Here is an 11,344-nt window from a genome sequence, read left to right as displayed (position 1 = left end):
CATTCTACGTTGCACAAAACATGAAAATGTCTGGAAGTTCCCAAAACAGAAGCACCTGAAAACGTGACTCCACCTCCCGCCCCCCTCCCTCCCCACCACCACCCCCTCGAAAAAAAGGAAACATTACGGGAAATGTCATATATATTATAAAGGAAAACCATGTTCATGTTAACTCTCATAGATTACTACATGATGCGAAATCCAAAACTAGCCTTTATAGATGGGGCTATACATCCAGCAATCCAAAATCAGCGTTTATACCAATGTTCCAGCAAGTGTTTGGAATAGGGGAGTGTGGGAACAGGGAGACACACATGGGGGACATGTTGATGCACCACCAAAAATCGGGGTCCCTAGCATAGGGATCCCCATCTCTAAAAATAAAGAAGCAATGATAAAATCCCAACAATAACAATCCATCCCATGCAAATTCATCATTCTGTAATATAAATAATAAACAGTAAAATAGTACTAATTCAAATTTGTAAATGATATAAACATGTTTTAGATCCAGATTCAGTAATGAAATACATTGATTCATAGATAAAAAATGAAACAGAAAATAGTAAAATATTGATTCACTGATTTAAATTCATCATTCTCAAATCTGATTAGTACAAAGAAAAATACTAGATATTGAAGTTTCAAATGGTAAATAGTAACAAGTCAAAGACTCGGTCTAACGTCATCAATATCTAGAGTCGAGCCTCAAAAGTTAACACTGAAAATTATCAATGGACAATGAACATTGAAAACAAAATGAGCATCCCGGAATGAAAGTGTAAAAGGTAAAAAAAAAGTGAAAGTGAGGTAGGGTGTGTGTGTGTGAGCGTTTTTTTTTCATTTTTTAAGCCTTTATAGGCAAAAAATTGGTGGGGATGTACCCAGAAGCACCTCTTTTCTAGGGGCATGCCTAAAAGCACCCCTTTTTGAGGCAATGTCCATAATAATTCACAAGAAACCCTTGCCACCTTTATATAGACTGCTGGATTCTAATGTATGCAGTGCAAGAAGTGCACACAACAGAAAATGTACAAAAGCAGCAAGAAAATGGCCCAACCAAACCATCCTACATATGATATTTGTTCAAGAATCAATATCGATACCTGGTCCACTTGACCATGGATCACCAAAGCAGCTTTCTTGTCCTTTGGAGTTGCCTGCAAACATAACAGTAATCCAATTATCTCAGATTGTCAAACCTGGCCTAAAATCCTTACATTAGGCACATGACAATTTTGTCTTTCAGAAATTTGTCCGTAAATTGAATCCAGATCCATCAAAGTGATACTTTTGTCATGAAAAACAAATTAAGTATATTATAAAGGCCCGATTACATGAGATCAATTCAGTTAACTTCCACTAAAAAGAGGGTGATTAGTCCAGATTCTAAAACATATATACACACACATCGTAGGACAGCCATCATATAGAAATGGATAGTTCCAAAATCGTAAAAGCATGTCTAGATTCATAGATAGATACAATTGATGCCACATTCCCAAAATTCAAGTCTTGCAGAGGAGCTTAGCAGCTCAAAGATTGTAGGATAAAAAGGGTGGCATAATTCCTGTTGCTACTTTAGGACATGACTAAGACTTTGTTATATTAACTACTGTTTTGAAATGATGCGACAGAGAGGACTGTGGTACATGCACCACTTGAGACTGTACACACACACACACACAGTTTTTATAAGTATTATCAGTAAGATCAGTAATGCATTAGCATTATTCATACTATGAGTTCCTAATGAATATGTATCTTCAGTCTTACTGTCCATTCTTATGTATTCTTCTTACTGATTCAAAACCTAACTTTATCATGTGAAACTCTGTGGCTGTTGTCAAGTCAGTGGAGAAGAGTGAAAGTAGATGTCAAGTGCTACCAAACAGAGATGTAATGTCCCTTTCCGAAAAGGAGATAGTTAAGTGACTTTTTGATCAATTAAGAAATGAGCCTTACAAAGTCATTTTATTAAAAGGAAAACGCGACCCGTCCTAAGGGGCAGCTCAATTGGTGATCAAAGCAATATGAAAGCATGGAAACTAAGAGATCTAAGGTTCAATCCCCCTGTTGTAACCCGGTCTAGGAGAGGACAGGTCATAGGCCCTACAGGTATAGTGGTAGCAGCCGGAATTGGCCTCGTGCCATGCGAGTACGAGAATGACCCAGTTGTCGATTCCTCTACTTACAAAAAAATAAAGGAAAAGTTGATCCATGGTATTTGGATGACCCATGGTATTCTGACAGACACAACAAGAAAAAGAAGAGTGAAACTGGCTCTTGGACATGCTGGATGATGATTTGATTGATGTTTTGGTAATTAGTCTGAGAGCTCTTTGAGCTTGAAGATAAGGGTGAAAACTTGTGTGAGGAGGTAGTTTTGGTGGTGCGAAAGCCACCTTAGCTGATCCGGCCACATTATTTTCGGTGTTGCAATGATACACCCTAGCTAGTCATCGAGGAGGGATCACTTCAGATCTCTCAATTGTACTTCATATCGAAGGTCAAGAGGAGGGATCATCCAGATTCCTCACCAGAGCTCAACTGAAGCAGTTTATTTGCAGAAGTTCATGGGATCTGAAGGAGAAGAAGTTATCTATTGAATCTGCATTTATATGCTGTCGAAGACAAATTTGAAGATCAAATTAAGGAAACTGAAAACCCTTGGTGAAGGTGAAATTCTTATGCAGGTCGAGTTTATTTGAAGGGCCGAGCTAAGGTTCGAATTATTTTTGCAGAGGCCGAGTTTATTTAGGGATCAAATTTAGTTCATTAAAGGGCAATGGTGCGCATGAACATGGACAAAAGATCAAGAACAATAAGGAAGTTGGAGTGATGGGGAAATTGATACACCAATGAGCTTTAGGGTAATGACAAACTGACGTGTAATTCACATCTCCTTTGTGCTATAAAAAGGTGTTTCTTGTGGTGGAGGAAGGATATAATATTTCCATACTAGGGTGTAGAAAATGGGAATCTGGCAGCAGGTGTAACGAAAATGTTTATGAAAGGTTTTGCATCACTCATTGTACCACTTCTTCATGGGACTAAAATTTGATTTGGAGCATGAAGGAAAGCTGGCAGTGTGAGGATAAGGATTGAGGGATGCTTACCAAATTTCTTTGGAAAGGAAATCATACTTGGAGGAGACTGACTCGAGGGACAAGAAACATGGAGGGGGTGAGCACGAGAAGCTTGTTAAGGCTGATGATGTAGACATCCGGGTCCCCATTCTCAAAGCATATGGTGGTACAGAAGGGACCCTAGGGGGAGGGTTAGCACAAACAGTAAGGAGTGGAGGGTGTTGCTGATTGTGGGTGTCTAGGTAATGAAGAGCTAATGAATGTATGGAAGCATATTCCTGTTGGCTAGATTGTAGTCTACCACACTAGCTCCCATGGCATGAGGAAAACATGTGAAACTATTGGAGCCAGGGAAGCAGGGTATACCATTTAGGAACAGCAAATCATGTGATTCACCAAGGCACAAGAGTGTATAGCATTTATATTTAGGATATTATTAATATAAACAAAATATCAATGAATGTTAATGGGAAAGCTGTTCATCACTCCAGGATCTATTGTTCCATTTGAGACCATGGTGTGCACAGAATAATGTTCTACAGCAGAAAATGGTGAAAGCTGCACATTAAAAGAAATGTTATGCCAAAAACAGCTGGGGCACATATGTTAGCAAGCATGTTAATTCCATTATGAAGTAATGCGTTGTTTCCCAAGGCACGAGAGGTTTGTAACTTTGTAGCATTTCTATTTAGGATTTATTAAATATAAACAAAATTTCAAAGAATGTTAACCAAAAAGTTATTCACCACTAAAGGATCTATTGTTCCATTTGAGACCATGGTGTGCACAGAATAACCTTCTACAGCAGAAAAGGGTGAAAACTGCACACTAAAAGAAATGTTATGCCAGATACAGTTACCTGGGACACATATTTTAGCAAGCATGTTAATTCCATTTGGAAGTAATGTGTTCCCAAGTATTATCTGAATTTTTTTGCACTAAATACTTGAAAAACACAGATGGTCAAATGGAAAATGTAAATGCAGTTTTCAAAAACAAATGCAACATTTTTCTATCTTTATAGAAAGTGATAAATATCATATCAGAAAATGTACCTGGAGATTGATAATTACAAGCTTGCCACCAGCTCGAACTGATTTCAAAGGTAAGTTGCAAGCAGGAGTTATCTGAAGGCTGCCCAGAACACAAACAGGAATCTCACTATCTATAAAAACAAACAGAAGAGAATCTATTTGAATTTATGCATAAAATTCGCAGGACTGATAGCAAATGACCTCTGTGGAGTGATTAAATGAAATGAGCACTATTGTATCTCCATTGTTAGTTATAAATAATTAAAAAAAGAAATCTTAAAAGCTCCAACCTCAAAGTATATTTTAGACTACGCACATATTTTAAAAATTACATCTTTGCCTCTTGAATTCTATTCTGCTAATTCCAATGCAAACAAATCAACTTCATCTATGTTCAAGTATGCTACTTTAGCCATAAGCACTACACCTGACAGTTTTGTCTAGAAATGTGTGTGCTTAATTCACAATTGATACCAAGAAAAATGTGCCAGGCTGGCACAAGCTTTATAACTTCAGATATAATCCATTTAAATTTCCAATAAGCAAAACCAAAATTGATTACCTGGTTCCCAAACATATTACAAGATCTGCCATTTTGCAGTGCTTCTCTGCAGGGTTTATCTCTTTTGGAGGCAATGCATCCTGCAACAGGAAATAAAGGGTTCACAAAAGAATACTCATAAGGTAATTAAAGTTCCTGTTAATATCCATTTTATTCAATGCACAACAATGTTTACTCTATTGTTGAAAATACAAGGACAATTTGAGATGATATATTTTCTTCAGGACCAAAATTCTCTTCTTTAGAACTTTTGCTGCTGCTATGGCTATCAGGCAATGCACACAGCCTGCTTACCATTAGACTTAACTAAGACTTACTAAGAGTCCTGCCTCAGAGAAAAAGCATGATGGGTCTGGGAAATTTACAGGGATATAAATTTTGACCTTGAATGGAAAGAGAGCAAGAGAGAAAGGCCAAAGCGGAGGAAGAGGCCTCGATCTTAAAACATGCAGAACCACGTAGACCAGTATCTATAAACATGGAGGACAGATAACACTGAGGATCCAGAGGAAGAGTACATTGCTGATTTCTCCCCGGCTAAAGATCATTCACTTACTACTAAAATTCATCATCATGTTTTGGGCAACTCAACTGTCATATCTGATGGTTAGATATCTGCTAATCTTCCCATAATTTCACTGTATCTTCTCGTAGATCTAACCACTGACTATACCTGACCAGTACCCAGGGTTCAGTCTGGGATACAACCAAGAATCCTTAGGAATCAGGTTATACAAGTCACTGTGACTGTCTCATGTGCATATCTGCAATTGAAAGGTGTGAGCACCTTAGCAAGCACTGTTACCTCGAAAACCCTCACCTTGGGTGGCAAAGTACTAAACACATGTAAAACCCTATAAGGAAAAAAAATATAAGGTCTCATGTGCATATAAGGGTTGCCCACTGTCACCTCAGTAGCACTTTCACTCACTTTAGACAAGCCCACCTCCACTACAGGGGGGGAATTGCTAAGGCAGCTAAGTGTAATGAATTATGATAACTTGAAAAGGCTTCTTAGAATAGGGGCAAATCTGATGTATGTTATTTTCAGCAGTAAATTCCAGATTTGCATAAACAGAAAATAAATGAGGTATTTTATGTTTTTAGGGGTGGTTGAAATGAAAGACAAGTGCCTAAATCCAAATTGGCATATATGGGATCAAGAGATCAAGGGGACAGACATAGATGGCTATTTTTAATATATAGTTAGGGAAAACAGAACTGCAAAATGAATGCTACAGAGAGCTTAATATTTCTGTTAAATTTTAATTAAGATGGAAATTTTTGTACTAATACTATTATTAAAGGTACTTGTGAACCAATCAATAGCAACTTCCTCCAAATATAATACAAATAATGTCAGAACTACATCAAGATGTAGAACCTTCATTCTTCTTATCATGTTAATGAAAGCAATGCAATGATACATATCCAATGTAGCATTGTTTCCTTGAAATATGGGTAACTCATCTAATGTCCTATATAGTATGTCATGAGGGGCTCCAAGAGTGTTTGTGAAATCCAATGGCTTGCAATTTTCATCCAACTAGGGTGCAGTTATGTTGATTTGAGGAGTATGTTTCCCTAAGTTGTCTAAAAATAACTAGCATATATCTTCAATAAATTCAAACCACTTATTTCTTATGTTTTGTAACTCACTAGTCTTCTTGTTCACTCCTTTTCTATAATATCTTCTAGCTTCTGGAATTGGGTGAACAATGCCTCATGAAAAACTCTTTGTAGAGTACTTCTTAAGAAAATTTTCTGCCAGTTGAGATGTCACATGAGCTTTTATGATAAACCCTGGGTTTAGTGCACATCGAATGTCATGAAGTTTGAACTTCAAATTTCTGAGAAGTGGACTTTCCCCCTGACAACTGCCAAAAACTGTTACCTCCTAAACCCTCACCTTAGGTGACAAAGCCCTAGCAAGAACAGAAACCCTAGGGATAAAGATAGAAAGGCTGCCAACCGTCACCTCTGTAACACTTTCACTCGCTTTAGCCCAGCTCTTCTCCGGTACAATGGGTGAATCCTTAAAGGAAGCTAAGACTATGACTCAAAAGGCAAATATGATGTATGTTATTTTCAGCAGTAAATTCCAGATTTGCATCAACAGAAAATAAATGAAATATTTTAGATTTTAGGGGTGCCTGAAAGGACAGACAAGTGCCTAAGTCCAAATTGAGGATATGGGGTTAAGAGAAAAGATTTAGGGAGCTGTATTTAATATATAATTAGGACAAACAGCGCTACAAAAAGGCAGCTAAGTCTATGACTTGAAAAATAATTTTAAACTCTGGGCAAATATGATGTATGTTATTTGCAACAGTAAATTCCAGATTTGCATCAACATAAAATAAATTAAATATTTTAGATTTTTAGGGGTGGCTGAAAGGAAAGACAAGTGCCTAAATCCAAATTGAGCATATGGGACCAATAGGACAGATTTAGAGAGCTGTATTTAGTATGTAATTAGGGAAAACAGAGCTACAAAATGCATGCTACAGCCAGCTTTATATTGCTGTAATTAATGCAGAAAGTTTCTAGAAAACCCTGGTCCCTACAAGAGGTTTACCTTTAAACTTGTTTATTAGGATGTGTTCAACTGTAAAGTATAATTTAGCAACAACCCTAGAAAATGATAGATGAGAGAGAGACACATTCATGCATAAAACATCAAAGGAAGTAAACAGGAAACACCACACCTAAATCCCTCTATCTCCCTCTATCGGAATGGAATAAACCTTCACAAATCACCCTTGAAACAAATCCTTTTCAAGTATATTTCAGCATCAATATTCATTCATCTAAAGTTTCCCACAGATGCCTCACATAAACAAGAATGAACACTGGAATTTTCCAATAGCCTTCAAAACATCTTCAACAAATAGCTCTCAATGTTTACCATACTTTCAACAACCATTACAAAAGGGAGGAGCCTCTCTTATATCGAGTCCAAAGCTCAAAACTGTAACATAAAGTAATAATATCCAAAATGAGATCCTATATCTCTACCAGAAATGCATAAACAACCAATATCTCCTAACCAACTCAAATGATGAGTCAAATAATAACCAACAAGAGGTGGCCATGCCACATGTCTCAGTCTTCATCAAGATGTGACCATCAAGTAAGGTTATCTCCTCAATAAAGTGATTGACCATGTCAATATGCTCCAATGGCCCTCCATAAAGTCCTCCAAGATTATCAATCCACTAATCAAGTCTCAACATATGCACAATAAACCTCAATCCATGGATCGACTCACTAGAAGGTCAAGAGAAAACCAATAATGATAAGTATATTGTAAATATGGTCCGCAAGTCGAGGACATCTCGACAACTTGGCCTCCAACAACAAATCCTCAAAGAACGTCCAAATGGCTAGATCCATAATGTGAAAAGACAACCAACAATATGTTATTATAAATACACATGTAATGGTCATCAAAGTGGTCCGCCAGCTCAAAGAAGGAAGGGCGCAGCCCTACCATAAAAACAATGAAACATCATAGTGCCTCAACATATGTGCCAAGAACGGGAAAGCAAAGGGAGCACTCCACTAGCAAAAGTATTCCAATTCACACAACTCAATCTACATGCTAGAAGCATCCAAATAAGCAAGGGTGTCCAAGTGATAAGGTTCCAACCAAGCCAAATCATCAACATTAGTTGTTGAGAGGGCTAAACCCTCCTAGAAATGACTGCATATGAGTAGCACTCATAGGACACAGTGGCAAGCTAAGATGTAATCCACATGTCAAACAATCCCACAAGTGCTAAAGCATTCATCCAATAGAACAATGTGTCATTATAACTCATCAACATATAACCAATGTGAGGAATAGATCAACATAACATGAGAAGTCAACCAGCAATATGCTATCATCAATATGTCTAATGGTCATCAAAGTGGTCCACTAGCTTAATGAAGGAAGCGGGCAGCCCCATCATAAAAAAACAAAAAAAAATCCCAGTGCATCAACATATGTACCAAGAACGGGAAAGCAAAGGGAGCACTCCACTAGCAAAAGTAGTCCAATTCACACAACTCAATCTACATTCTAGAAGCATCCAAATAAGCAAGGGTGTCCAAATGATAAGGTTCCAACCAAGTCAAATCACCCACAATAGTTGTTGAGAGGGTAAATCCTCCTAGAAATGAGTGCATATGAGGAACACCCTCTTAGAACATGGTGCCAAGCTAAGATGTAATCCATATGTCAAACAAGCCCACAAGTGCTAAGGCGTCCATCTAATAGAACCAAGTGTCATTATAACTCATCAACATCAAACCAATGAGAGGGATAGATCAACATAATATGAGAATTCAACCAACAATATGCTATCATCAATCCATTTGTAATGGTCATCAAAGTGGTCCACTAGTTCAATCAAGGAAGGGAACAGCCCCATCATAAAATCAATGAAAGATCATTGCACCTCAACATATGTACAAGGAAAGGCGAGGCAAAGGGAGCACTTCACTAGCAAAAGTAGTCCAACTCACCACAACTCAATCTACATGCTAGAAGCATCCAAATAAGCAAAGGTGTTCAAGTGATAACGTTCCAACTAAATCAAATCATTCACATTAATTGTTGAGAGGGCTAAATCCTCCTAGAATGAGAGCATATGAGGAACACTCTCCTAGAACATTGTGCCAAGCTAAGATGTAATCCACATGTCAAACAAACCCACAAGTGCTAAGGTATCCATTAAATAGAACCAAGTGTCATTATAACTCATCAACATCTAACCAATGTGAGGGCCAGATCAACATAGAACAATGTTCAAAAGTGGATCATTATCTCCAAATGAACTGTGAATATGCCAAATATACCATCATCATGCCAAGAATTTCCATATGACCTAGGGTGTTCAACCCAAATCAACCAAATCATAGTGCCATGCTCCAAACTAGCAACTAAGGGAAAATAACAAAGATCAAATAGAGGTGCAAACAAATGACTTCCATTAGAGACTTTAAATCCCAACCTAAGGTGGTCAACATGTAAACTATCATAACGGAAGCAAGTATATTAAAGAATGCATGAATAGTGCCTCGCCTCATCAGTTGATTGTTCCATCAATATCATCATGCAAGCCTTGGATACATGTAATGAAAATTGCAAGTATGACTAGGTTGTGATGAAATAACAATTGTCATGATAAAAATCACATGTAAGATCTCATACAATATGAGGGGTAACAAGACAATCAGTAAAAACAAAAGAGACAAACCAAGAAAATAGAGAAAAGTCTCCTTTATCTTTCCTTTTCTATGCTTTTAATTCAATTTTTAACATTATCAATAATTGTTCTAGGAAGTAAAGTCATTCCAACATCTAACTTCATATGGAGAAAGTCAAATTTCATATCACAATCAAAATTCAACAAACTCAACAGTTTTTGGGATTTCAAGATTGGCAGAATTGCAGAAATTCCAATGGGTTCTATCATGTATAAGGGTATGGGATTAGCATTTAATCAAGTGCAACAAGCACTCTAGGTACCTCAATGTTGGTGGTTCTCATTGTTGAACTCCTCTTGTCATGGTCTTAGTAAAAATGTACCTATTACCCACCAAAATGGGTAATGATATAGGAGAAAACCTTTCTCCTACATTTGATAGCCAGCCAGCGAACAACCCCTGATATTCAGTTCATGATGATGATATGCCATCTGCATCACCCACATACGTCTCACCGTCCGACATTTCCTCTTGAATGAAGGAGGGATGTTATTCAAAAGGACTTTGATCATTTGCAATCAGGTTCTTATACTTGTTTTTTTGGGGCATTTATTATGGATAAAGGGGTGATCTGGAAGATTGACAGATCTTGACTGTAAATCCATTCTCTCACCTTACCAGGGAGGCTAATCCTTAAACCTAGTCCAGTAGGACGTCCCTTAAGGCCTTAGGGTCATAGGAGGGGCACTATTTGGAAAACCCAAATTAATATTGCGTGTTCATTTTCCCTTACACCATACTTGACACTCTCCATGTCACATTACAAAACCCTTATATACTACCTCCATTCTTCGACTTCAACTTGTCATTGGTTCATTGGCCTTTGGCACCAACTTATCCACATCCTTGAGTACGACCGTGAAGCTTTTCCCTGGAGGTTGATACAGCTAAAAGAATGGAAAAACATATTATGGCCACAACGAAATAAAAAAGAAGAAAATCAAAATGCAAAAGATATTCGAAATAGAAGTTAACGCTTGGGCGAAAGCCTAGCATAAACTCTACCCTCCTCATTAGCCATCACCTGATTCCTGAGCACTTAATGCTCCATTTCATCGAAAATAACCTGTTACCCACCATTTTGTAGGTGATATCACTAGGAAAAAAATTCTCCAAGATGGTGCCCAGTCGGCATCCAACAGCCACCAGCTAGCTCATTGTGCCATTTCAACGCCACCTGAGCCAGCCATGTGGTCCTTCACCCATCTGCCATGATCGTATGCTTGAAGGTGGGCCTCCCAAACCTAAAGGAATGCCTTGTCATTTGGTGATTGAGTATTGTAGTTTGCTTATCATGGACACTTCTAGGCATGGCTTAATGGAGGAAGTTGATGGAAAGAATGGGTTAGGTTTGTCCCCTTGTCCCCTAGACCCCTTTTGGATATTGACCTTGTATTCTAGTC

At 37.9% G+C, this 11,344-nt stretch overlaps 1 protein-coding gene across 1 annotated transcript in view; it reads right to left on the bottom strand.

Moving 5' to 3' along the window:
* Positions 1–11,344, bottom strand: part of SRT1 (sirtuin 1) — a 318,614-nt gene that overhangs the window by 156,721 nt on the left and 150,549 nt on the right. The window contains exons 7-9 of the mRNA XM_089395271.1: positions 4,686–4,765; positions 4,145–4,223; positions 1,107–1,160 (exon numbers count right to left, since the gene is read on the bottom strand). Of these exons, the coding sequence (XP_089251397.1) occupies positions 1,107–1,160; positions 4,145–4,223; positions 4,686–4,765 (213 nt within the window). The remainder of the gene's footprint in view (positions 1–1,106; positions 1,161–4,144; positions 4,224–4,685; positions 4,766–11,344) is intronic.

This window comes from Pinus tabuliformis, chromosome 1_2, assembly GCF_031772625.1.
Source record: "Pinus tabuliformis cultivar Carrire ecotype Pingquan chromosome 1_2, CPIR1, whole genome shotgun sequence".
In the NCBI taxonomy this organism is placed as follows: Eukaryota; Viridiplantae; Streptophyta; class Pinopsida; order Pinales; family Pinaceae; genus Pinus; species Pinus tabuliformis.
Note: the sequence above shows the minus strand (reverse complement) of the source record. Positions and strands in the feature narration are given on the sequence as shown.